Below are 27,056 nucleotides of genomic sequence, written 5' to 3' on the forward strand. Positions count from 1 at the left end.
CTGAATGCTTGTTACTACATGTAACATCTATATACAACATATGTGAAATGAAATCGTAAAATCCGAAAGATGTGAAGAAATATATGTTGAGGATTGAGGAGCAAGAAAACGATAAAAACAGAATAAAGATATTTTCAAGTGCACATACTCTATCTTGTTTCATGAATTATGATCCTATTTATAGGACCTAATGGTAACTACCCTATAATTTCTAAATCATGGATCACTACTTAGAACATGCTCTATAACTACGTAGATAAGTATTATGAATCAATTCTCAACAATATAAAACACATATGGGGAATATGAAAATGATTATGCACTTATATAGACATTAGAATCAGCAATACAAATCCTATAAAAATTGCCAATGGACCAGACATAGTAAACCCATGTTGTTGAGCTTATTAGAATCAACATATAATTCAAAGTATTTGTAAAGAATTTACCAACAAATTGATCCAAGCTTACATAAAGAAGCAGATGATATAAGCAATCTTCCCTAGACAGCTTAAGAAAAATCTGATGGCATTACAAAAATGACATTTATGAAGACTGGTAACTCGAGATAATTAAGCATTGATGATGAATAAAAGGATAAGAGCATTGCCGATGGTGTGGCTGAATAACATTACAAAAGTATAAAATTAGAATCATTTCTTATAGTGGGTCAATGCAAGGATTAAAATTTCGTATCGTACCGGTGTTTCGAGCTTGGCTCGATACAATACGATACCGTGTATTGAGCGGTATGCTAGGGCATACCAAGCGGTACACTTAATTTAGGTTAAAATCATCTGAAAATACCTAAAAAAATAAAAAAAACATACATCTAATTAAAGAAATAAATAGAATACATGCCTCTTGATTAAAAATTTTTTCCTCTTAATTTTTTTAAATTAACCTAATCTCGATTCAATTCACAAATCATTGTTTTGTAGAATTTAAGAGAGTGCAAATATGAAAAAAAAAAGTTTGAAATAATTTAAGAGAGTACGAGAGTGAAATGAAGTGAAATAGGAGAAAAGAAGAGTTTAAAAACCTATGAGAAAAGGCTCCAACGATCAATTTGACTAGAGCATTATTACATACCGATAACGTTCAATTTCGACCGTTATCAAACTGTGTCGGACGATAACGATCAAAATTTTGATCGTTATCGCTCGATATAACCCAATATCGTACGATATGATGCGATGTTAAGCGTTTTGCTCAATAACGAACAATCCACGTACCGATATACTATCGGACCGATATATAACGCTCATACCGAGCGATATTATTTAAAACTATATACCTTAGGTCTACGTATCTCTCACCGAATTCATTTTTTCTCCCCATGAGTACAATATAACAGTGGCTACTCTAAATATATCAGTTGCATCATTTTACATATTGAAAATTGATATAAGCAAAATTTAAAATTTAGCATCATGTAAGGAAAAGTAAAGAAACATCTCGTTCGTATGTAATACAAACCGATAAAACCTGTACATCAACCTGACTTGTCATGATCATGTGGCTCCTAAGGCACATGTCTGTAATGTCTAATACATTAAGAATGTAAGCACATCATCATAAACCAAAATAAGTTGGATATGGAAGAGGGAATGAAATCAATCACTACAATTGTCAGGAATTATGCTCGACATCATCAAAATTTCAGCTTACAGTGCAGCTATTGCCCTTTGTCATACTAACATAGTATGAAACTATTACTCCCGTCTGGAGAAGGCTAAAATTATTATCATATCTTGCAGTAAAGTTGAAAAAAAAATTATGTACATACTTCCAAGTTTATTGATCACTAATCAGATAGAAAGATACAACAATTAGCTCAAAGGTAAGCTGGTGCAAAATCATATTCATGGGTACAAGCATCAGGATGATGTAGCACAGACTCAGAAGTTAAAAGAGGCATGATTCTTAATGTATCAATCATGGTACCAAAATTCTCTCTCTTCTGTCAGCATGGTGGACTGTGACAATCATATAAGTGGAACTAGAGTGATGCAACTGACCACAAACTGCTTCGAGATATCAATCACCATTGGAGATGACAACAAAAACATCATCAAGAGACCACTTTCTAACCTCCGACTTGTTTTCCGGATTAATTATTGCTTGGTCTGTGTTGGCAAGGCGATATCCAATTACAATCTCCTTCCTTTGACGAGCCCTAACCATTATATCATAAAAGCACAATTCTTCTTGTTCATACAAATAATATTCAGCAGACTTGATGCACATTTCATTGCCCTGTAATATATACAAGTAAAAGTTTCAGTTGTATGGATGTCTTATGATTCATAATCTTGTCTAATAAAGTTGGTATTTTTGCTTCTAATGAATCTTATTGGTCTATTTACTCTTCTTGGATAGAAATAGGTTGAGTTTCCACCTATGCTAAAAAAGAAAAGAAAAGAAAAGAAAGTATAAATGACCTTCCATAGCCTTATCGTCTAGTGAGCTATTGCAAAAGGAGAAAAGCCCCATTATTGATAGTAAAGACTGAAAAATACTGCCATGTGATAGACAATGGTAAAGATGAGCACTGAGAAGATGAGCACTGAGATGTTCAACAAAATAAAGTTTTGGCTTTAACATGCATGATAAATGCTTTAAAATTAAACATAAATAATCGTGTAAAATCGTTCATTGACCTAATAATAAAAGGTATGACAATTCTGAAAATTACTGGTTTTATTTGCAATGGTATCTTGCAAGTTATTACTACATATCTAGAAGCTAACTGGAAAGATCCTGTCTTCAGGGTGCAACATGAATCGTTCTCTTGTGGTTCTATGAGGTATATATGGGTGCCCCAAGATAACATCAAATTATTAGTCTAAACAAGTTGCATAGGCATCATCCATAAACATAATATGCATAGTTAGACATGACAAATGCAATGGCTCAAAGGCAACTGCTGTTCCTTGCTGTTGCACCACTAATTTGCCGAAATATCAAGAGCATCATGACTAATGTGTGTACTTATAGTGTTGGACACCCTAATTAATTTAGCTCTCCTTTGTGGTTATTAATCCAACTAATTGGGCTCCATGGATTAGAAAAAGAAACATGAGAGGGTATTTTATACTCCTTTAGGCAGGTTTTCTTTTCCTGATTATGCGGATTAAACCATTTCATCTGGTTAACCTTTTAAACTCTACAACATTTTATGGGTCAAACCTCTAGCCACAAATTCCACTAAACCCTGAACCAAACAAAACCTTGGACATACTAGAACACTTGTGGCAGGTGAAATCAGATGTAGATAAGAATCCATAGTGAATATTATATATTCGCCATGTATTCACTAACTAAATTACTTGAAACATATCTGCCAAAAGTATTCCATACGAATACACCATGTCTAGGCAAATTATACGAAGCAGTAATTACTAACCAGCTTTAAAGAAAAAAGCTTGACATGCAGTTATATTGATGCTAAATAAGTTGTGCAACTGTGAAATAGCCAATAGAAGTACCTCCTCGGCAAACAGTTCCTCAAGAACACGATTGATTTGCTTGTCTTCAGCTACCATAGCTAATGCCATACTCACTAGTTCATTTGACAAGACATAATCACTAATCCTTGACACTGACACAAGATTTCTAGTCCTTGAATCCAATATCTCACTGATGATTATTGATTTGTCTGAAGCTTGCTGCATCTCACGGATCCAGGAGCTATGCGAGAAACCAGCATAGCGCAAAGGAGATTTTGCTTCCTTAGATGGAAGGCGCTTGGACTACAAAATAAAAAGATCAATAAACTGTTTGCACAGTGCAAAGCATGAGAAAGCACAAGAGATTATGGAATTACTGTCATCTTTATTATCAATTGGTATATATCTGTTCCTAATAGTGAAAGGCAAGTCAAGAATGAAGGAAGAACAAACACATCATAGAAACAGAAAACTGAATCTAAATTGTTCATCTGTGTCACTGTTCCAATTAAACATGAGACAGTTTAGAGGTTAATATATTATAACATTGCAGTTGAAAGTCAACAACAAATGGCTTTAATTCGAAATCAAATAGAGTTCCTACGACCAACCACCAAGTACCTGGATATCACGAATAAGGAGAAGGGTAGCCAGAGATCGTGAATCAGAATGCACAACAGAATCTTCCAGAGACTCGTCTGCAAGAATTAAGATCTGTTGGCTCAAAGTTAGCATTCAAATCATTTGCAAGATGGTATACAGAAAACCATCCGTTTGAAAATACATTACTTAATGACAAATAAATATTCTTGACAACAAAAATGGGATGCATGACAGAAGACATGACACTAGAAATTTTTTCTAGCCCCTCAAATGATGAATGTTTAATTGTAGAATGACGAGAAAAAACATGGGAGTTTATTGCTACAAAATTTTGCATACTCACTGAATCAAATGTTTCAAGAGGCAAGCTTTCCAAATGCCTCCGGATCACAGCATTTCCCTCTTTATGCACAAGTCTTATATTTGTTAATCCTGACAGATCAAGTCCACCGTCTGTTAGCTTTTTCTCCCTCTCCTTCTCAGGAACCTCATTAAACATCCACAGTTCAGACCCAGGGGCAAGAAAAGCCTCTAACACCTGGTAGTAAAAATAATTGCATCAAGTTTCTAATTAGATCACACATTGTCAAAACAGAAGTTAACTAATTAGCTTTTATGAAGCAACACAGCGAAAAAAAGATGGCGACTTATAGATTACACACGAATCCAGAGTTAGAGGCACTTCAAAGATAAATCAAGTCTGCAGTAAATCTACACTTTGAATTCATATCACGTTATACATTAGAAATCATATTACCATTATCATATCATCAATATCACGTCGCCAGCCGCAGAACAATATCTTTTCTGGATACTTAGGAGGGCTGGGAACATTAGGCAGGAAACCCCTCCGCACCTGAGGCAAGGAAGATTTTGGGTCAGAAGCATGTCAAATGTTAAAAAGTTCATGCATTGATGACATTACAAATTATCAAACCAACCAGGTCCAAACTATCTCATGATCCTCGTGGGAAACAAATACTGACAATCAATCCAGTGTATCAATCAATTTTTCATTTTTTTCACAATTTTTAATTCATGACATGAGAGTGCTTACTCAGCCTGAAAGCTTAACCAAGACTAGGTAACTAATCACATATGTCACTTTACAAGTTTAAAAATTCAAGGCATGCGCCATCTAGTTATTACAAGCAATGTGATTATAAAAGAAGAAACAGTTAAAGCAAATGCACCAAGAGTTATCATTGTTTTATCTTTTGTTTGCAAATTTCATTCATGAGATTTATACAAGTATACCAGATGAAGTCTGTTGGTGTATATATCACTATATTGTTTGTTGAATCATGATGACATTTCTAGTCAATTAAAGTCGTGTGAGGATTAAGTCAAAATTAGAGTTATGAAGACAAATTTAGGATGGTAAAGATTTGAGAGGAAGTACAATAAAGATCAAATAATTATATATACTTATATAGTACAACTTTCTTAATATAAATCCAACAGCCATCACCAAAACCAGTTCCTATAGAAATGAAAATTGATCTCTTAGCATTACCAGAAGGGATCGAATAAACATATTCGCACACATAAGAAACAGAATCATAGCAATCTCAAGAAAACAATAGAAAATTATATATGATAGTTTGACAAAGTTAAAAAACAAAAGAGAAGGGAGGAGAGAAAAACAGAACACAAACAAAAATGATCAAATAGTCCTTGATTAGTATAAACTTGATCTTATATATGATTCCAGTTTTAGTATGCATGGAAACCTGCACTATATATAGTATTCTATCTCATGTATGAGCAATATGATTACAGATGCAACACATATATATAACAACATCTCAATTCAGGGCTTCACTGGAAAATAGTCAAAGTGAAGTATAATCAGAACCACCAAGAAACGAGTTCTAGAATTTCAAGATACCAATCCCATGTTAAATAGAGTTTGATAGATCACCTCCGGTGGAGGACCTGGTGAATAAGTATCATCATCCTCAGCAAGAACAAGGATTTCATCACCTTCTTTTATAACATAGCTATCATCAGGATTGATTACGATTTGTCCACCATTTGCAGCAACCTTAACTCCGCATGGTACCGCATCAGCGAATGAGATCAGTACATCCTCAAAACACATACCATCCAACTGAGGCCATCTTTTTATATAAAACTCAGCATTTTCAAATCCTAATATATCTTCCCATATCTGCAAAATGTGAGAAGCACAACAAGTACCCAAAGATTTGCAGTTAGGTATGAAAAAAGCTTTTCAATTACCAACACTGTACTCAAGGTTCATCAGCCGGTTTATATTGTGACAAAGGATAACCTCATAAAGAATGAAGTGTACAAGAGATCTAAAGCATAGAAGTTTGGACATTATAGAAGCAGTATATATCTAACATATACAGCACAAAAATCAATCACCTACACATGCGAATCTCTTTAACAAGGTGTCTTTTATCTGATAGTTTTAATCGTCTTTAGCCGCAGTCTTTCCAAAAGCTTCAATTCAGAAATGAACTAAATAATAATATCAAAACTATGCCAAGAGGATAAGAAACAAACCAAGTGGATTAATATGTATGCAGATGGCTACTATATAATTCGGTGTGGGTCCAATACCCGCATTGATGGAAAGAAGGGAAAAGAAGGAACTTTACCTGAGCTAAGCCTGGTTGGAGTGCACATTGTATCATTAAGCGCCCTATCACATCATGAGCAACCACCGTCTCAATCAGCTCCCCACCGACAAGTTTTACCAAAGGTTCATTGTCAAGATCACTCAACTCTACAACAACATGACCCTTTAAACCTTCTTTTACTCCAGTAAGACTAAGCACCACTCGCAAGGCACGTGCATCGCTCTAAGCAAAATTAACACAAATCGAAGATTGAGATCTAACTCAGAAAGAAGAGTTAAGGATTCTTAGTTGGCAAAAGAATAACTAACTTGGTCGGCATTCTCATCAGCTGCCAAAACAATGATAGCACGTGCCTTTGAAACTGACACCTGTCAGCAGTTATTTAAGAGAAACATTTTCAAAATGCTATAATGGGAATTTTTTGATAGAACACATATGGTGAAGTACAAATCTTAAATAGCTCATGAGTTCACCAGGAAATGCCTTTTTCAAGTCAGCCAATATGAGAGGGCTTCCACTCCTACAAATAACAGAGGTGCCCATGAAGTCAAATTCAAGCTTTGCGATGTCCATTTCCATTTCCTCCTTGTCTCTTTCAGCTAGAACCACAATGACACCACCACCAATGCTCTTATTTGCAATTGCCAGCTGCTTGAGAAGGGATCCCTGTTATACAATGGTCAGAAAGTAACAGTTACTTGACCCGTAACAAAAATGGTAGTTCATAACAGTAGGCCAAACAAAAATTTACCATGTTGGGTACAGTCAGTCTGATGCAGAGCCCAAGATTTTGCATCTTGAGATGCTTTTATTGACCACACAAAATACAAAGTATAGTAGTTCGGTGGAGTATAGAGGGAATTGAAGTCTGGTGTAACAATAAAACAAGGCAAGGCACACAAACGCACGGTCTAAACTGTAAATTAATTCCTTCCCAAAGAAAAATCCGGTCGGAAGAGTAGACAGCATGTTTGAATTGGACATTCAATGTTTTTAAATATGTTGGGAGGGGTATGTGCCTACTGTATTGTTTCAATCATATATTTCCTTTTAAGGAAAAATAAAAAAACAAAAGAACTTACATAAGATCTTAATGCTAGACATTGTTAGAAAGCTTTACCAATTTGTCACTCCATCCGAGGATTAGTATGTGATCACTCTCGATCACTTCACTCTTTCCCTTGCGCCAAGAATCCACCTTCTCTGAGATGGCATCTGATACGAGCCCGAGCATCATGGCAAATATTAACATTCCCCCTGAACTGATTGACACTGAAACGATTCTTGGCCCTGAGCCAACTTGGTCCGCATGGTTTCCAGAGTCTGCCACAAAGGTCCACGAAAGCCAAAGAGCTTCAGAAAGGCTAGCATCACTGACTGCATACAGTGCCAACCCACCAATTCCAATAAGGAGTACCGTCGAGAAAAGGAGCGCAAGTAGTTTAGCATAAGGATGCACAGAGAAGAAGACATCCACTCTATATGCAATCCTCTTCTTCAGGGGAACCTCTTCATCGTTGCAATTCAAAGACTCAGGGCGTGCCTTTATTTGGGGAATATGGTCAAGGAATTTAAGCACCAAGAATGGCGTTGCTAGTGACAGAAAAACAATATACAGAGCAATACTCCTATTGCCAAGGCTATTTCTGCCGAACTGCAAAACCGCAACTTTTTCATGTCCATTAACACCATCAAAGTTGCAAAACCTATTTAGGTTGTTAATCTCTTCCTGTCAAAGTAAACCAAAAGAACAAAAATGAATTCAACAAATTGCACTAGAAATTAGAACGTAGCAGAACAAACATCCTTCTGTAATATTTCGATAGTTCGGATAAAACAGTAGAGAAAACACGAAATGAAACGGTGGGTAATACCTCGAGCTCTATAATTCTCTTTTGCTGAGAGATGGCTAAAAGGGCACACGCGACAATGAACTGCAAGAATTTAAGGAAGTGGAATCAGAATCGAGAAGCTAAATTGAATCTTTGCTAGAATATTCCTTGGGAATCAAGAAAGCGCGATGAAACGAGAAACTTACGAGTGAAAGAATCAAAGAATTGTTGTCAAACCGGGAGTTCCTTTTAGGAGGAGATCTCGAAGTGGAAGGGAATGGGCCTTGCTTTCTTTCTTCAAGAACCAGAGGCCGCTCCTCCACTACCTTCTCCTCCTCGTCCGAAAGAGCCGCAGAACTCCGATCGGTCGAGCTCTGCAGCGGCAGCGGCACGTCCAGCTTTTTTGGCCCGGAGGAGGACGCCCGGCCGGTGGCGCGGGGCCGCGCCGCGTAGGGCCCGAGGAAGGAGGGGTAGCACCAGTCCCGGTCGAAGACGCCGCCATTTGCCGGGGCGTCGGAGGGGTTATCGACGGCGACCGTGAGCCTCCGCGGGGACGGGAGGGGGCCGGTGGCAGCTCGCCGGACGGCAGCGGCTCCTCCGGAGGCCACGGTTGCAGTGATGGTCCGCGACCTCTTGAGCTGGGGCGGCGTCCCGCCGTTGCTAAGTTTTGGGACGGAGTTAGGATTAGGGTTAGGGTTAGGTCCCGAGCCGGAGCTGGAGTCGCCATCGTTCCTCGGCATCGTCGGGTCTGTCTCTCTGATTCCTTGCGTAGTTAGCTTCGGATTACTTGTAGACGATCTTCTGGACCTCGATCTCGACCAAGAAATTGCCCAAAAAGCATCGGCGTAGATCTCCGTTCGCTTTTATCCTTATTCTACTACCACTGTAGAGAGAGACAGAGGAGAGAGAGAGAGCGGCCGCTGAGCTCCGTTTTGGCTGGGTGGACTGAGGATGGCGACAGGGAGGTGACGGGATTCAATCAGGAAACGGCCCTGATTGGAGATGCAGCTTGGCTGTTAGAATCAAACAGCGAACAGTGTCGTCAACCTTGGGCCCCCCAGGTTATACGTGATTCGTTCTTTTGATGGAAACCTGTAGACGACGGGTTTGGGGATTTCCCTGTTTCGTAATCGAGATTGGACAGTCAGGCCTCCCGCTCTCCACCATACGCGAGACTGTCTGCGTCCACCGTTGCTTATTCTAACCCGCTGATGCGGGTCCCGCTAGATGAGCGGAGGGTTTTCCTGTACGATGTCGCTGTCTTAACTTACATCAGACTCGTCAACCAGTCACCCGAAACATTGATTGTGGGCCCTCGACGCGAACGACCAATAAGGAGATAGGTACTAAAGTAGGTAACTCAGTAACAGGTAGAAGAAGAATCTTTTGTTATTGCGGGCGTGTCGGTAGGGGAAGTGGGCCCGCATACGTCGTTGTTTTGTTTGCGGACGCCGCCACTGCTGGTAGGACGCACGCGTGAGTGTTGACAGATCGCCAATGGTTACTTGCCACGTAAGAGAGATCCGATAGATGGCCCCCACACGGTTCGATACACCCCTAACGTTTGTGGCAACATAAAGGAAATTTTTCATGCATTTCATATAATTACGTAATATTTCATTCATAATCATTTATATCATAAGATTAAAGGGATGAGTTAGCATCCATTTTTAAGCAATTACATGGGGCGTCTCTAAGATAAGTATGTTTGTATCATTTTCGAGACGATCTAAGTATCAAAGGAATCAATTGTTTTACTTCTCGTAGCTCTTTTTCACTTTCGTTGTCGCTTCTCATTATCATACTCATATTTTTCTTTTCACGATCATCATATTCTTATTCCTTGATAATCTCTGTAACTCATCCTTCATTAATCATCGACTAATATGTTAAATTAAATAAAAAAATATTTTAAATTATAAAAAAAATCTATGTATTCACTCTTTAGATTTTGTTGCTACGTATGTTACACGACGCGATGTGCAAGCGATCCCTATTTGAAAGTTATACTAACAAATAAATATCGTTATCCCGATCGATAGAGTCAACAAGTATACATGTCAAATTAGATTCTATGAGTCTATAAAACTCTTAAAAATTTAGATTTTATGATGTTTTTATCGTGAATCCATATGTTTTTCTAATTTATAATAATTCTAAGAAATTTTAACTCTAATTTAACAGAAGTGAAAGAGGGAGATGAGACAAACGTGTGCGAATGAAGAGAGAAGTGTGTTAGTAGTACGAACGAAAAGGGTTGAGTGTCAAAATAAGAAAACAAGTAGGAAAGAGAAGGATGAATAAAAAATAATAATAATAAAAAGAAGAAATAAGAGAATAGAAGGAAAGACAGAATAATATTGAGATGCACTAACGTAGCATTAGTTGTGTATTGAGGTACGCATGAATACAACCTAATCGATCCATGTCATGACACAAAGTTCATGCAAGTAAATTCGTATAAAGAATCACGTATCTTGATTTATAAAGAAAATATTTATTGTGAAAGATTCTCAACGTTGTAGCAAATCTCAATCATGATTTTTGAGTGTCGCAATACTATAAATTATGGTCGAGAAGGATGGATTGCTCAAGCAAAATAGAAATGCAAATTAATGAAGAGGGTACCGATCCCAATGGGAACAATGCTTCCGAAAGAGAAGATGACGATGACAACAATGATAGAGTATCATATTTCGAATTGAGGCTCAGAGTTCGATCCCTACATTCCTTCGTCAACCTTAAAAAGGTATACTTTTTTGTATCAATAAATTTATCGTTATTGTTTAAGCTAATTTAGATTCACGATAACTTTTTGTTTCTTTATATCGATATTGTTAGTCTTTCGATTAATATAAAAATTTTAATTTTTTTAAATAATGCATAAGGATTTAAAGTCACATTAATTTGAAAGATTTTTCATGAAATGATTCGGTGATAAATATAGAAATATATATTTTTATTTTATCGATACCATCGAAAAACTTATTCCACTTGTGGTTCGAGGAATTGATATTCTTAATTATTCAAGAAATTTCAATCTTGATCGGAAAATAATGGAATCCATTTTTTTCTAATTAATAATGATTAATATTAACGTTAATGGCATATATTTTTCTTCTTTTTGTTGATAATTTATAATCTTGAATCGAAGCTTCGCTAACAACACTTTATTTTGCTTGTTTTCTCGGAAATAGGAACGCGAGCGATCAGCACATCGCTAACGTAAGCGAAGAGAACAAATCTGATCACTCTACTCGATTAGGTCGGCGAAGAGATTGTGTGCCGAGGCAATCCTCGGCACATCCTTAAGTCATCTTCTTCCTTCAACAACTCCATCGTTTCAAGAAATCGATGGTGTGCGCCCTAAAAGCCCGGAATTAGATGAGTTCAGGAACTCCATCATTTGTTGTAATTGTTGGAAGATGATTTATGAGTGTAAAAATATATATGTATATTTTTAGAGTAATGGAGATGATAGATTCCCACAAAAATAGTTTCTCGCACGTGTATATATATATCAAATCATTCGGATCCAATCAGTAAGCGTATAAACGAGTCCGCATCCGAACCGTTCGAACCGACGCGGTCGAACCGGCCCGGTCGAACCGAGTCAAAAACCACATACTGCGCTTCCATCATTCGGATCCAATCAGTAAGCGTATAAACGAGTCCGCATCCGAACCGTTCGAACCGACGCGGTCGAACCGACCCGGTCGAACCGAGTCAAAAACCACGTTCTGCGCTTCCGACCGGATTCCCTCTTTAAACCTTGACTTCATCTCATATCGGGTTCTCTGTTGTCGAGGAAGTGAGAGAGAGAGAGAGAGGGATCGATTGAATGAAGGGGTCAATGCGGTCGTCGATTTCGTTCCTCGCCATCGCTTCCCTTGTTCTCGTTCTGTTCTCCACGGTCTCGATCGTATCGCCGATGGCGGAGGCGGCCACGAAGCTCCAGGAGGAGCCGCAGAAGGAGGAGGCGGCCGTCAACATCGTCTACGTCGCGAAGCCGGAGGGCGAGGAACCAGAGGCCTTTCATATCCGAACCCTGGCTGCTGTTCTCGGCAGGTCGATCCCGATCCGTGTGCCTTTCTAGGAGTAGGGTTTCGGGTCTGGCGGCGAAGATCAAGTTTTCTAGGTTTAGGGTTTCGGATGTTGTGGTTTGGGACTGATCTTGTTGCATTTTGCAGCGAGGAGGCCGCCAAGGATTCCCTGATTTATCATTACAAGCATGCGGCGAGTGGGTTCTCGGCTAAGCTGACCCGGTCGCAGGTCGAGGAACTGTCGAGTGAGTTCCCTTTTCCCTTGTATTCTTAGTTCTAAGCTATATCGATCAGATCGGACACTTTGCAAGAGTGAGTTCCCTTTTCCCTTCTATTCTCGGTCCTAAGCTATATTGATGAGTTCTGACACTTTGCAAGAGCATAAAGGTTGGATTTTTATTGTGCTCTTCGTTTTAGTTCTAAGCTAATCGGTGAACTTGGCGATCAAATCATCCGTTCTTTCCGGATCAGGGGAGAATTCCTTTCGATTACATGTCGGTGTGAAAAATATCCTTGTACAAGTTGAGCTGATTTGCGTTTGATGCCTTCGTGTTCATCACGTCCTTTGGTGTGGGATACCAAAACATGTTCACGATGTTGATTTTGACCCTGGAAATCTCTGCACTCTTGTCTCTCTTTCTTGAACTGCTTGGTAGACAATGCGTAGGATTAGAACAAACCAAAAATTCATCGACAAATAGACCTTGAGACAAAGTCTTATGCTTGTCGTGCAAACTTGCCTTTACATATGAAATGACTACTTGTCCAATGTCTTTGAATTGTCTAATTGGCGTGGTGAAGTTTCCAACAGTTTGACTAAGTCATGCATTAATTTTTTATTTGTATTTTTCATCACCTTTGTCTATGATTATCTTTTATTTTCTATCAACACCACATTGTATGATCTCAGCTGAAGTTATCTTAGTTTTCTGCTCCCTCCACATTGTTCTAGCTGGAGTTTATAATCAAATCAGGATAATCCATATCTCTTGGGTTAACTCTGTATCATCTGTCAATTGGGCTCTATTATATGGCTGTAAAGTTTGACTTCCATTAAGTCGATGATGGGTACATATTTGATGTCCTATAGGGGAGTTTAATATCTCTGTGTTTGTCAGCTTGAGCCCTATTTTGAAGCTGTTGTAGTAAGATAGTTTGACTTTCAATAAGTTGAGGTTAGGTTGAGTGATGCTCTTATAAATTATAGGATTTGTTTGAATGGATTTTTGCCGGTGTCACGGTTGCTTCTTCCTCGAGAGATCTATAAGAAAAGATCTCTTTTGGTTGCCTAAAAACAAGATTGGTGGCATCAATATTATATCAAAAACAAAAGAATTATCATATCTTGGTGGTTCCTGGATGAAAGGTTTTCGGATTGACGAGTGTGCCGTATGCATGATCTTCTTAACCTGAGATTATGTTAAGAGTATACAATCTTAACAAGTTTTTTTATCCTTTCCAAGCTGAAGCTAATCATCCTCCAATTGAAACGATCTTGCAGAGCAACCGGGTGTTCTTCGGGTTGTGCCGAGCAAGACCGTGAGCCTCCATGGATCCAGGGTCAGCGCTGTTACTAACTTGGGCATGTAGTTCCCAGACTGACTGTCTTCTCCCCTGGTGTGCGTTGCTGGTGAATGTTATGTGGCAGAATAAATAAGCGAAGCAATGTATCTATCTATCTTAGCTGCTTTCCAATGTGTTGAATCTTTCTTGTATTAGATTGCTTTTCGATCGTTATATCCTACTTGGGTTTGGTAATCAGCATTGCTTTCCTGCACTGCCACTACGTTTCCTGGATCTGCGTTCTGGCATGCGCTTGGATTAGTTTAGCAACAGGAAGTGTACAACAACGGGATCTCATCGAATACTCCAAAATGTAATGAAGGAAAGAAAAGAAAAACAAATGAAGAAAAACTTAATAGGCACTTATTTTTCTTTTAATATGATTGACAGAACAAAATGTAATGACCCTTTTCGTTGCACTCGCTGTTTACATTTCTTGAGTTGCTGATTCTTGCAAATTCTACCTTCCTCCAAGAAAATTCTAGATGATAATAATAGTTACATAGCCTCGTAGCCAAGCGGCGTTATCGGATGGCATGGCATGGCATGGCACAATAGAGATTTAGAATGTAAAATCCCCTTCCTCCCCGCTGCTCAAAGACTCCACCAGCTCACCCTCATCAGAGTCACCCTCCTCATCACCCTCGGCCATGATCTCCAACAGCCCTCGCCCCCCCTCAAAGTCTGCGCCCCCGAGGTTGAAGTCCCCGTCTTCGTCCAATTCATCTCCGCTGTCTACATCTTCATCGTCCTCATCATTGCTCATGTCATCCGAGTCGCTGTCTCCGTCACCATCCAACTCTGCCTCCAAGATCGCATCCACATCCGCCTCGGACTCCTCGTTTTCCTCGTCGTCCTCATCAGTCTCACCGCCATCGTCCGGGTCCGAGTCATCATCGGTTGGCCGTTTTCGACCGACCTCGTAGAGCCTGGCGGAGGAGAACATCTCATCGTGGTCATCCATGGCGATGATGCCCACAAAGGAGTCGGTGGGATCAACGGCCAAGTCTAGGACGCAACGATCAACCTGAACCGTCGCGATATCGGCATAGTTCACGGCATCAATCGTGCGGAAGGCAGGGAATAGCGGATGTCGAACGCGACGGGTGTTGACAGCCGACATCACGTCCTCAAGGTTGCGCCTCAGAATTGCATATATGACATCCCCACCACCATTGAACGTGATTACCGTCTGGTCCAGCGAAGGCACCGTCCTCAAAAGCTTGAACTTGCGAAGATCCCACACCTCAGAATTGATTATAATCTACACCCAATAAAACATAATGTCAACAGGTATAAAGAGCAAATTAAACATTTAGCATCTTATGTCAGAGCTTTAAACAGGGAAGAAAACAATGGAAATTGAAGAGAATCCTGAAAGAGCAGATCAGAGATCTTAAAGTGAAGCAGGCGCATGCCGCGGAAGTGCATAAACCAATCGTGATCGAGAGAGATGCACCTAATGCTCAACCTCAAATATACAAAGTTATTGCACGGATGGAAAAGATTAACAAATACAACAACAAGGTGGTATACCAAAAGAATGTGATGCAGACGCAATATAAACAGCAATTACAGAGTTTCAAACTTATGCCACCAATATAAGCTCAGAAAACTACAACAAAGCAGCTTGAGAATAGGCAACTAAATAGTCGCAGACAATTTTCGGTCAACTGATTTATAATTATCAACATTATGTCTTATATGGTTAAAGCATTACAAGAACTATTAGGCAGATTGCATTAGGAATCATGATATAGATGGGCCAAAGAATTGCAATCAAGTTTATTCAGTTAAAACCCTAATCTAGATAATTAGAGCACTACAAAACAAGTTTCAGGCTGTCAGAAATCTAGCAATAATGAGCAGGATTAACATATTAAGTCAGACACCAATTCAATCGAAAGGCTTAAGTTAATAGATTGTGGGCTAGACTCGGAAATATATCATCCGACTCTCTCGATATTTATCAATATGAAACTATTCTCTCAGTCATCTTTTTCAATCTCTCACACACATGAATATCTTCTAACACAGGCAATTCTATGAGAATCCCTGCGCTCCGACAAATAAGTTCCCCTGAATGAATGAGGTCGATGCAGTCCTTAAAATGGATAACTTGTCAGCTTCTGCGCCCTATACGAGATAGGAAAGACAAATGTCCTATTTAGCCCATGATTAAGTCTATACCTCCTAAGAGTAGCCAAACATAGAAGTCCTGTCGACTACCACCTGTCCATATGTTGCCCTATGACTGTCACAAACTTTGCCTACCAGAAATCTACTTGAATTATCTGCTCTTTTCAACCCTGAATGATTAATGGGTCACATCCACCTAAATACTTTAAGAAACCGGAAAAGTTCTTTGTTTGCAAAGAACTAACCTATGCATTTCATGAAAAAATAATTTCCTTCTTGTCCAATACCCTCTACTTAAAACTTTGTTCAATCCAAGAAGAATGAGTTTAAACCCTAACTGTCATCTGGGGGCTTCTACCACCATCTACAACATCTTGAGGCCTAAAGTATCAGATCTTTTAAGCTTAAACTCAAACGATGTGATCCAAAATTGTTTTAGTGGACTCCGGTGGCTGACCTTTTTTGGCACATCCAAAAGTCTCCCTCTTTGTGATGAATCTATAAAAATCACAGACAAAGGTTGTGTAGATTGTTAAACATAAAAGAGGATGCTACATCGCATGAAGCTTTCAGCTAATCTAAAATCTGGGGAGGATCAATATCACAAACTTACCCCAAAAGAACGGTTTCCTGATTCAAACCATGTATATATTAATTAACTATCCCACCAAGGAAAAAAATATGAATCCTAGGGAAATTGTTTAGAATTTCCTTTGTTTTTCTCATTAACTTCCACCTTAAAATTTTGATTTCACAAGGGAAAGAAAAGGAGATTCTTTTGTCAGTTCCTATTTTATGGATCAAGTCAATGCATATACATTTATAACATCCTAATCAAATCCTAAAAAATTAGAGGATGCGCAATATGAAAAGCAATATAAATCACACTTCTTGTTACAATTTTCTTCAATGTCCGGTCTTAAGTCTAATTAGAACAGCATAAGAGATTTGGAAGAACTGCATGACAAGATCCATAAATGACGTGGACTAAAAAAGTATATGATCACCGTAAATATTTTACTAGGCTTCGGAGAAAATGTCAACGGAGAACTTCCAGAAACAACTATAATTTTCTTTTGAAGCTCCATAATTTGTTATGCCAAATTGTTTTATGTTATTTATGAAATTGTGAGCGCACTAAAATTGACCAAGATGACACAATATAGATCCAGAAGTACACACCAACATAAAATAAATAGTGATAAATAATATGCAAAATAAAAGGTTAGAAGTGCAGTTTCTACCTCATTTCCAGCAGGATGAAACCCACCACCGCCATAATCTGTGAATTGATCGAAACGATGAACAGCACTTGAACTCCTCCTATCCCACAGGATTCCGTTCCATAATAGCAGTGTGTCCAATGGACTAAAGTGTATCAGGGATTGTGCATGTCCTCGAACAATGCCTGGATGGTTACTTGAGCTGTCAGGAAGTCTAAGCTCTACATTGTATGTTTGGACATCATAAAGGAGAACCTCACGACGAGAAGTGTCTGATGACAAGGCAGCAAAGTTGGTCCCTGAATGGCTAAAACGGGCAGCCTTACATCCTTCAAATGAATGCAAGGGCCCGGTTGAAATGGAGGAAGCATCCCATAACTTAACATCATACAAACCCGAAGAAAGAACAAATTGATTTCCACCACAAGAGGCTGATTGAACCAGTGTAACAGGAGTCTGGTGGCATGTCTGACTCTCTAAAACATTTCCACTGTTTGAATCAAACATTTTTAGCTCACCAGAATGACTTCCAGTTGCAATATGAGAAGAATCCCCGAGATAAGTAATGCATGTCAATAAAGCAGCATCATCTCGGCAGGTACGAAATGGCCTGAACCGACTATATACAAATTGACGATCTCTACGATGGGCATGGATTCCTCCATACTGTTTCATGAACTCCCTGGTACTGACCCGTGCAGTTACATTTGCAGGTGCATTCAGGCTCCGGCTAGGTTCTGGGCACACGTGTGGATGCAAAAGAGAAAGTGGCGGCAAGGTGGTAATAGGTGCTGGACACTGACGATGTTGATTCTTCAAATATTGCACAACTAATGAATCAAGAGTCATCCTCTCGGTATTTCCTGGCTGTTGGTCAGCTGGCAGACCAGATTGGGCTACAGGTGCTGTCGACGCTCCATAACTGTTAGGGTGGCGGATATCATCTATATTATTCCCAGACAAGCTGCCGCATGCTCCTCTGCTGAAACGATCCCGTGGTGTGGTGTTGGCATGAGGAGATAGACAATTTGGATTTGAAAGATGATTTCTCTGTCCAGAAGTTGACATCTGATTGGTTGCAGAATGTGAAGCAAGGTCTGACGTCAGAAGGCGCTTTGCTGGTGTTGCAGAAAAGAGATCCTTCAATTCATTTAACTTCCTTTTCACAGGTAATAAATTTGGTGTTTTCGATGGCGGCTCAATATCTGCAGTAGACTTGCAAGCAGATGGAGGAGTTGTTTCCAAGCCCTCGTGAGCTGTATGACCATTTACAACAGAAGATTTAACAACTGAAGAAGAATGTGATGGAAGATGACTTTTCCCCTGTGAGAAACTTGAAGAGAAGGTCAGTGTTTTCTTTTTGGAAGTCATCACAGTTGATTCAGGCTTTAGACCAGTGTCTTCATCTCGCGGAGACATCTTCATATCTGAACTAAACCCACAAGAAGCACGGCCTGATGGCCACTGGAGTTGCACAGATGAAGTATCTTGCACTGAAGTTTGGTGTAAGGGAGGAGATGATACTCCTAAAGATGGCAAAGGTGTCAAGTCAGCCTCTTTTTGTAGCAAGGCAGCTGTAGCCGTCAAGCCAGATCTCTGAAGATGTTCATGAATTAATAACAACAGCTCCCTGAGTGGTAAGTGCATGTGAAACCACATAAGAAGATAGCATTAAACTTCAAAATTTGTGAAAAAACTTGGTATGTGCAGAGCAAACAAAAAAAACCTGGAATGATAAGTAATACGAGTTGCTGCAGCTATTGCAGCTCTCTCAATACGTCTCAATGTAGGAGCTGCAGCATCAGTGGCTGCCAAGGTGCTTGCACGGCCAGAATTTGTTACAATCTACAAAACAAACTGATCACGTTACAGAAACTGTAACAGTTCAATGAAGGACCAGTGGGTCAGAAAAAAAAAAAAAAACTTAACAAATACTATCCACATGCATAGAAGCCAACACAACCATCTCGATCTAAGAATGCTAGCATAGTAGTAGCATGTTACCATCAGAACCGAACAACATTCATACTACATGCAGAAATAACAAGGTTTGCTCAACGTTACTTACTGCAATCAACTCGATGGCAACTTGTATTAGTTCAGCTTGCCAGCGTCCTTGTTCTGTTCCGCCTGCCTGGCAACCTGAATCTCGAATAAGTTCTGACAGCTTCTTACCCACCTGAATACAAATTCAGAGAGAGGTTTAGGTTGGGTGACTATCTTGTAAATTCTGAAAATTGCAATCAATCTAGGGAAAAAAGACACTGATCACAGATTAAACAAGAAATTGGACCATAAGTAGCTTGGTAGTTGCATTAAGGATTACATTCCCAATAGCCGAGTAAATATATTAGATTACTGCATATACACCTCTTCAAGAGTGTATCTGCATATACAAATAAAACAGGTGCACATGCTAAGAAAAACTCCCTTTTCATATACACCTTAAACAAGTGTCTATCCTAAAATCTACCCTTCCAAAGGGGCATAACTTCAAGTTCTGCAGCATTAGATGCTTCAGAAAGGCATCCAATGCAATTTTGGCATTATAAGCATTCAAACAGCTCTTATATTACCAGTAATGCAAAATATGCAAAGTCAATATCTGCACACCTGAAGTTTTGTAAGTATATGTGCTATGGTTTCATCTCTAGCCAGACCAAGCAAAACACGACATGCTAGAGCTCGAATGCAGTCCAGGGCTGCAGGAGGTGTAATCATCCGAGGGTGAAGAAGATGCAATAGAACTTTTATACCATTGTTGGCACGAACAGCCTCTCTTGCCTGATGATATCCTTGCTCCAACTGAGCTGCAAGACCAGCACACCCAAATCCAGGTCCTAAAGATATTCTGCGATCTCCAACCACTCCTGATGGAGTCAAAGGAACTGTTGTGTTACTCCTCTCCAAATTAGGTTCACTATTGATCTCCCTAGACTCATTTTGAGTGGGCAATGGAATACGATCAGAAATATGCCTTTCAGAGAACCTTTCTCTGCTTTCTGAGTGACCACTTGATGATTGGACCGAAGCAGGCTGCTGACCTTGTGCAGATAAAGAGGATTTGTTGCTGATAGAAGGAGGCGGACATACAAGATTTACTAAAACATTTAACGCTGGGTGGATTACCTGACACACAAGTACGCAAAGAAAAATAGAAATAAATAACCTAAAAAAAAAAGTATGCATTATAACTAGGAGAAAAGCCATTACTGGAATTGAAATCTTACTAAGTTCAACCATACCTCAGGATCAACAAATCCAGCACCATTAGCTGCATCTAAAATAACTGCCATGCCGACGCGATTATTGCTTAAAGTAGCATTTATAATCAATTTACGACTATGGGGTATGAAAGTGACTATATGGAGGACACCTAATGCATATTGGGCCAAATCATGCAGATACCGCTCAACAGGAGGAGCCTGCACAAATAGAGAAGTTTCCACTATTAGAGCAAAATAACTAAATATCTAAAAACTCGCCCCACAAAATAAACAACAGGCAAGAATTGCTTCTACCTGACACAGCTCCAACATTGTTATATGACCATTAGAGGCCAAAAACCTATCAACTGGAGACCAACGAACTCTAACAAATGCAGGTCCTATCTTCCTATCACGCTGTATCTGAAGGAACACTGCATCCATAGACTCATTGCTGATATCGAGCGGTTTATATGCAGCTCTTGCACTTGAAGTATTACGTGCTACAGTTCGACTACTTTTATTTGGACGAAGAGATTCTACAAGCAAAAGGAGATGGGCCCTGAAATACTGGCGTAATGCAACACAAGTATGATAAGCGATCTGCTTTTCAGATGCAGTCAGTATTTCTGATCGATCATTTCTAAGAGCTGCATCAGGCATGCCTAATGTTCCAGAATTTCCACCTGATCTAACTGATGCAGCACCATGCAAGAGATTTAACATTTTCTGTAGGCCATCATGTGCATCAAACGAGTCCAGAACTGCTCTGAACACAAAAGCAGCAGCAAAAAAGATAGCAGCATTTTTCCGAGCTTGGTCTTGGGGGCACACAAGAAGCTGAAGTGCCAGCTCAATCACCTTACTCACCACATCAGATGGAAGCGCACACACACGTTCCATAATACCCTGCAGACATGTTGCCCGCGAGATTTTATTAAGCAAGTGCAGATGGTACATTGAAATATGAACAGTAACAAAAAAAAAAGGCCAAAAACCTTGGCAAATTTACATGCTGTGTTATTACCTGAAGAGAACCAATGGTGAATAAGCATGACGAAAGACCAAAGAAGGTTTGTGGGACCCTACGAACAGAAAGAAGTTTCTGTATGCCACCACGATCAACAAATACAGCGGCAAACTTACGATGAGCAGCTAGGGCACATATCAGTTTGAGCACTTCTGGCAGCAATGACAGATTATCAAGTACTTCTTCCTTGAAACTCTGTTGCAACAATGCAAGGCAGACATCAACACCTTTTTCGTGCAGAATTGGTCCAAAAGCTTCAACGTATTCTCCCAAAATTTGAAGACACTGAATGCAGTATTTTTCTCTGAGCCTTGCAAGAGGCTCTTTATCCAAAATGCTGAAGTCTTCTGGCATTTCATCCCCTTCAACTTCCATAGCCTTGGTTTCCGTCAAATTTTCATTGACTTCATTCGCAGTCCTAGACCAGCAAAAATTCCAATATTAGCTAACAAACAAATGGATAACAAAAATTAGAAAGACCCTTCCATTTGGTGGATGGTCGCAGTCGAGTTACCGAGAAATCTCTGTTGCAATAGCAGCATCAACAACAGAACTTGCAGCTTTAGAAGCAGCTAAAATGACCTCTTCTTCAATCTTTGTATTATTCCAGGCCTATAAAATAAAACATTTAAAAGATCAGGACACTAGAACAGTTAAAAGAAAAGCAAAATAATGATCATATGAGCTTTGTATTCCAGTAGTTACCTCTAAAGCAGCAGTCTTCACAAGTTCAGCTGCCGCATCTCCAGCCGCTTTAATTGCTTCTGCAGGTGCATCAGCAGCTCTTGCTTCAGCTTCAGCAGCTCCTATTGCTTTCTTTACCATTTCAGATATATCTCTTGAGCCAATATAACAATCCAATAAACGGTCATCATTATCCTCTCCAATGACCAAACCTTCCCGATCAAGCTTGACTGAGTTGTTCGTAGTGTCAGTCACTTTTCTAGTGTCTTCATTCTTTAGTAAGTTTCTGTCCCTGGAAACCCTACCACTTCCTCCAAGTCTTAATCCAGAACTAGGGGATGTCAAAACCCTGTCACTGTCCGAGTTTCCTTCACTGATCCTTCCTTTGGTTCTACTTCTCTGTAATCCCCTGATAACCCTTCGCCTCGACGAGTCATCCCTCGTACTTTCATCAGGATCCTCATCTCGAGTCGATCTTGCAGCAAGAAGTCTTTCACCATATCTCAACTTCCCATCAAGCAAATTCCTATCTTGCCATTCATTACTAGCAAGATCAGCATTTCCCTCGACCATCTCATATGCACCATCAACTGCCGTAGATGAATCAGTTATCTCAGGTTTCAATGAGTCCCCCCAATACTCATCTGAACAAACTTGCCTAGTTACTCTATCACAATCCCGATGAACACATGAATCGTCTGATGACCCTTCATCTCCAGCCTTTAAACCTTCCAAACGAGGAGCATCTGAAACCTCGCGTGATCTTAATTTGTTTTCATCCCGACCCCTGAGATAGCTAGCAACTGAAGCATGCTTGACCTCTGCCGGGTACGTGCAATTTTTCTGACCAACATTGGCATCCCCAAGGATCCGTGTACGCAGATAACGCATGAGCTTTGCAGATAAGCCTGATGTCAAGATGTCTTCAACAACTGGACCAGGACTGATACAATCATCGAAAACCTTGTAAAACATTATGCAATAGAAGAGCAAAAAGAACATGCTGAACAGGCTAAAGAAAATTTTAATACCTAGCCAATGCTAAAGCAAGAAGTCCTGTAGCATAAGTTGTCAGCATTTCTGATTCTGTTGGCTTATCCTCACCAAATACATGTTTCCATATACAATCATCATTAGAATCTATATTTTCCTCCATTAACCAGGTTTTGATGTTGTCCAGCACATCATCGTCAAAAACATGCGGATACTTGAGAATTTTCACAGGCAAAATACCACAGGACAATAGAAGTCAGCAGAATCAACACATATACTAAAAGTAGCATAACTACCATAATGGAATTTAGCTTACCATCCAACTTGAGGAACAGCTAAGAATCAGTCTTGCAGCAGCTGCACGAACACCAGTTGAGTATCTGCTTTCTGATAAAAATTTTGATGAAATTGCCTCATAAAATTCATCATTTTCCTGGGGAAAAAACGCATAATATAATCAACCATGTGAATGTAAAATCTTAGGATTTAAATCCAACTCTAAGTAGAAGACTACAGCGTACCTGCAGTAGGTTAGCTAACCTTCCAATAGTATGAGAAGCCCGGACATTGTTAAAAGGTGAACTCACAGATTCCTGCAGGTATCTGAAGAATATTGAAGAAAAGGAACCAAAATGAGGCAACAAGAGAAATAACATGAAAGTTTTGCACTATAGTAAGAATCTTAAACAAGCAAGACATCAACCTATATGCACCAATTTACATAATTCTCTCTGCAAAATGAACTACACAAACCAACTAATTACAATAGACAAACTAAAAGAAAGAGCAAACAAAAGAACAGGACAATGAACCAGATTATGTAAAATGTAACATGTCATCCCCATTTTGGTCAATTCAGAAAGAGCAACAAGACACAATTGTAGCATGTATAGATATGTACAAATATGCTTTATGGATTTGAGTGTTGGACACTTGAATAACATATTCATAAAGTTTGTGCTGCTAAGATAGAATATTGAGGTTGACATGTGAAATTATAAGAAAAGAAAAAAAATATTTTCACTCGCAACCAATTAAGTGTAGCTTCGATATAGGATACAATGAAGAAAAACTATTTAAGATTGTATGAACATTTGTTAAGGAGATCTATATATGTTCTAGTTAGAATGAAATAATTATTATAAGCGGTAGGAGAAGAGGTAGAGAAAGGCCTAAAGAGACATCACTAAAAACTATAAACAAATATTCAAATAAAAAAAATTTAACTAAGGATACGGCCTTTTACAGAATAGCAAAAGATCCATGTAGTGACTAGCGAACCCCAACTAGTCACAACATTACAACTTTGTTGTTGCTGTTGTATTGTTGGTCCAAAGATTAACTAGTGACAAATACTTTTCTTTGGCTCATGTGACAGATAAAAGTTTATAATAGTATAGAAGATATATCAAAATAATTCAGAATTAATAAATTATGATCCGCTCGAAATGTTGCCATGGAGAGAGTAAAGAACGAAACGATATCAATGATATCATAATAAATGACTTAACAAGACCAATTATTACTGTGTCAACTGACACATGTCTGACACAATTTGAAGCTAGTGTGGAAGTCTTACAGCTAGAATTTTACTAGTAAACATCTAGGAACATCATACCTGACACATGTAGACACATGCTAGAATGTTACTAGCAAACATCATACCGTGCAGGAAATCTTACAGATCTCTTGCTGCTGTGGCTGGTAGAAACTTTTTGAACAGCAGTAGTCATGGCAAACTTCCAGCTAATTGCTTCAAAAGAGCTATACTATAAATTACAAGTCAATACAAACACCTCTTCAAAACAAAACTCAGTTACATTACTATTTAGTGCCTTCACTTTCTAAATTACGAGTCAATCCAAACACCTCCATAAAAAAGAACTCAGTTACATTACTATTTGGTGCCTTCACTTTCTAAATTACGAGTCAATACAAACACCTCATTAAAACAGAACTCAGTTACATTACTATTTAGTGCCTTCACTTTCTAGTGAGCAAGGGGAATTTTCATGTAGACACGCTGCAGCACAAGTTCTAAATTCTACGCTCTTTAATTCACAATAGCAGATATTTAATTTGATGGCCTGGAATGTCTCCCTCCATAACAATCCAGCTTAAACTTACAGGAATCTACATGCTAGGATTAAAGAGAGAAGAATTCTTCTATTGTTATCTTGACCACAACTAAATATATTGAATTTTGTCTTCACATAATTAAGATGCATGAGTTGCTAATTACACGTATCAATTAAATGCGAACGTAGGCAATTACAGATCCCGCTTCAGCGTGGATGCAATTGCATTGACGGAATTCAAGATACAAATGAAAGAAAAGGCACATATCATAGTCTCGAAAGCTCAAATTCGATGTCCTAAACGTAGCTTCAAAGCTCTGTACCAAGCGATGGGCCAAAAAAAAAAGGACCCACCCAAAAACTCACTCTTGTGCAACAAAAAAAAAGTACGAATAGCAATTTCTGGAGAGGATTGGATGTAAAAAGATGGGGAAAAAGCCATGTAAAAATGTGGTTAAATCCCACCATTTCCCTCCTAACTATTCAACCCAACGCCCGAGATGTTCCGAGCCCGGACCCACCCCATGAACCGAAACCCTAGGATCTCCAATTACAAGATAGAAGATAACGAAATATGGCACAAACCTTGATTCCTGAGCCTCGAGGATCGACGCGAGGGCGTGGAGGAGCCTAGGGTTAGGGTTCTCCTGGGTGTCGACGATCTTGCCGATCAGCTTCTGCGCCCTGGCGACCAGCGCCTCGTCATCCCCTTCCCCATTCACCTTCGCCTCCTCTGATCCGGCCGCCGACGACGTCCCCGGCGCCATCTCGTCCGCCGACGCCCCCGGCACCGCCTCCATCGGTGTCCCTGCCTCCACTACGGTTTCCCCTCCCTCGTCGATCGCGTCTCCTGATCGTTTCGCAAAACAGATTCCAAGAGACGGCGAACAACACGGAAGATTATAGCGGCACAAACCGAGAAAGAGAGAGAGAGAGAAGGAGACGTCGCCCAGGGCCTCTGCGTTGCTTAAACCTACCGTGCCGGTTATGGTGTTCCGCTGGATGCGTTTAAGCGCCGCTTCGCCGTTTCGAGCTCACGACACCTTCCCGACGCACCGATTCCAAGGCAACTTTTCCGTCTCTACCCACCTCGTCATTGGAGGGGATGGTGGCCCTGCATCGGGTCCCACCGAAAGCCCGGTAAGGCGTGACGGGTGATATGCCTCGACGCTGTTCCCGCGGAGTACCGCAACGGCGAATGGGAGGCGAGGTGAAGTCCGGAAGCATCTTCGGGCTCCGTTTGTAGCGTGCGGGCGCGTCCAACGATTTGAGTGAGCAACCAATTAGAAGCCTATTGGGCTTTGATGTGTTTGGGTCCGACCCATTCGCGTTGAGCCCAAGCGTGGTCCAATGTCCCCCAGAATAAACGTGCTCCATCGTTGTTACTATTCGTTCGTACTATTTCAGCACGATGGTCAAAGCAGCACGAACCGGTAGGGTAAAAAGTAGGGTTTAACGATTTTGATTGAGAAAAATAATAAGTGTTTGAAATAATAAATTAATATTTATAGAGACTAAAATATACATCTAGATTTATCTCGAAAGACTATGGATATTAATTATTGTTAAATAACTATGATAACTATCATATTTATTAT

The 27,056-nt window shown here is 39.6% G+C and overlaps 3 protein-coding genes across 4 annotated transcripts; 1 reads left to right on the plus strand and 2 right to left on the minus strand.

The window, feature by feature from the left end:
• Positions 1 to 1,707: 1,707 nt before the first annotated feature.
• Positions 1,708 to 9,429, minus strand: LOC135585165 (probable ion channel POLLUX). 2 transcript variants are annotated; one of them, XM_065118442.1, is made up of 12 exons: positions 8,706 to 9,429; positions 8,542 to 8,601; positions 7,788 to 8,396; positions 7,151 to 7,333; positions 6,976 to 7,035; positions 6,686 to 6,889; positions 5,980 to 6,228; positions 4,813 to 4,911; positions 4,399 to 4,593; positions 4,074 to 4,166; positions 3,492 to 3,755; positions 1,708 to 2,259 (listed from the first exon to the last, which is right to left on the minus strand). In XM_065118442.1, the coding sequence occupies exons 1-12, from the start codon at positions 9,237 to 9,239 to the stop codon at positions 2,041 to 2,043; spliced, it is 2,769 nt and encodes a 922-aa protein (XP_064974514.1). In that variant the 5' UTR covers positions 9,240 to 9,429; the 3' UTR covers positions 1,708 to 2,040. The 2 variants fall into 2 exon arrangements, with proteins under 2 accessions (XP_064974514.1, XP_064974516.1); XM_065118444.1 differs by lacking the exon at positions 1,708 to 2,259 and having other exon boundaries at positions 3,498 to 3,755; positions 4,074 to 4,150.
• A 2,855-nt stretch (positions 9,430 to 12,284) lies between these two features.
• On the plus strand, positions 12,285 to 14,303 carry LOC103992610 (subtilisin-like protease SBT3.17). The gene is made up of 3 exons (XM_009412391.3): positions 12,285 to 12,567; positions 12,690 to 12,787; positions 14,044 to 14,303. The coding sequence occupies exons 1-3, from the start codon at positions 12,341 to 12,343 to the stop codon at positions 14,130 to 14,132; spliced, it is 414 nt and encodes a 137-aa protein (XP_009410666.2). The 5' UTR covers positions 12,285 to 12,340; the 3' UTR covers positions 14,133 to 14,303.
• Positions 14,304 to 14,446: 143 nt separating this feature from the next.
• On the minus strand, positions 14,447 to 26,396 carry LOC135617810 (DDB1- and CUL4-associated factor homolog 1-like). The gene is made up of 14 exons (XM_065118441.1): positions 26,044 to 26,396; positions 23,902 to 23,983; positions 23,697 to 23,813; positions 23,419 to 23,594; positions 22,409 to 23,330; positions 22,218 to 22,315; positions 21,701 to 22,121; positions 20,989 to 21,582; positions 20,713 to 20,892; positions 20,081 to 20,596; positions 19,536 to 19,646; positions 19,194 to 19,312; positions 17,489 to 19,097; positions 14,447 to 15,369 (listed from the first exon to the last, which is right to left on the minus strand). Exons 1-14 carry the CDS (start codon positions 26,256 to 26,258, stop codon positions 14,668 to 14,670), a joined length of 5,862 nt encoding a protein of 1,953 aa, XP_064974513.1. The 5' UTR covers positions 26,259 to 26,396; the 3' UTR covers positions 14,447 to 14,667.
• Positions 26,397 to 27,056: the final 660 nt, after the last annotated feature.

Source organism: Musa acuminata, chromosome BXJ2-7 (genome assembly GCF_036884655.1).
Source record: "Musa acuminata AAA Group cultivar baxijiao chromosome BXJ2-7, Cavendish_Baxijiao_AAA, whole genome shotgun sequence".
In the NCBI taxonomy this organism is placed as follows: Eukaryota; Viridiplantae; Streptophyta; class Magnoliopsida; order Zingiberales; family Musaceae; genus Musa; species Musa acuminata.

Bases quoted from the DNA above. Each gene is read 5' to 3' on its own strand.
- LOC135585165 (XM_065118442.1), bottom strand. From the start codon at position 9,239: ATGCCGAGGAACGATGGCGACTCCAGCTCCGGCTCGGGACCTAACCCT. The intron at 8,602-8,705 runs GTAAGTTTCTCG...AAATTCTTGCAG, and splicing joins ATTCTTTGATTCTTTCACTC to TTCATTGTCGCGTGTGCCCT. The intron at 2,260-3,491 runs GTACTTCTATTG...TATATATTACAG, and splicing joins AGGAACTGTTTGCCGAGGAG to GGCAATGAAATGTGCATCAA.
- LOC103992610 (XM_009412391.3), top strand. From the start codon at position 12,341: ATGAAGGGGTCAATGCGGTCGTCGATTTCGTTCCTCGCCATCGCTTCC. The intron at 12,568-12,689 runs GTCGATCCCGAT...TGCATTTTGCAG, and splicing joins CTGGCTGCTGTTCTCGGCAG to CGAGGAGGCCGCCAAGGATT. The intron at 12,788-14,043 runs GTGAGTTCCCTT...ACGATCTTGCAG, and splicing joins GCAGGTCGAGGAACTGTCGA to AGCAACCGGGTGTTCTTCGG.
- LOC135617810 (XM_065118441.1), bottom strand. From the start codon at position 26,258: ATGGAGGCGGTGCCGGGGGCGTCGGCGGACGAGATGGCGCCGGGGACG. The intron at 23,814-23,901 runs GTACGCTGTAGT...TTTTTTCCCCAG, and splicing joins GGTTAGCTAACCTACTGCAG to GAAAATGATGAATTTTATGA. The intron at 23,595-23,696 runs GTAAGCTAAATT...AAAATTCTCAAG, and splicing joins GCTGTTCCTCAAGTTGGATG to TATCCGCATGTTTTTGACGA.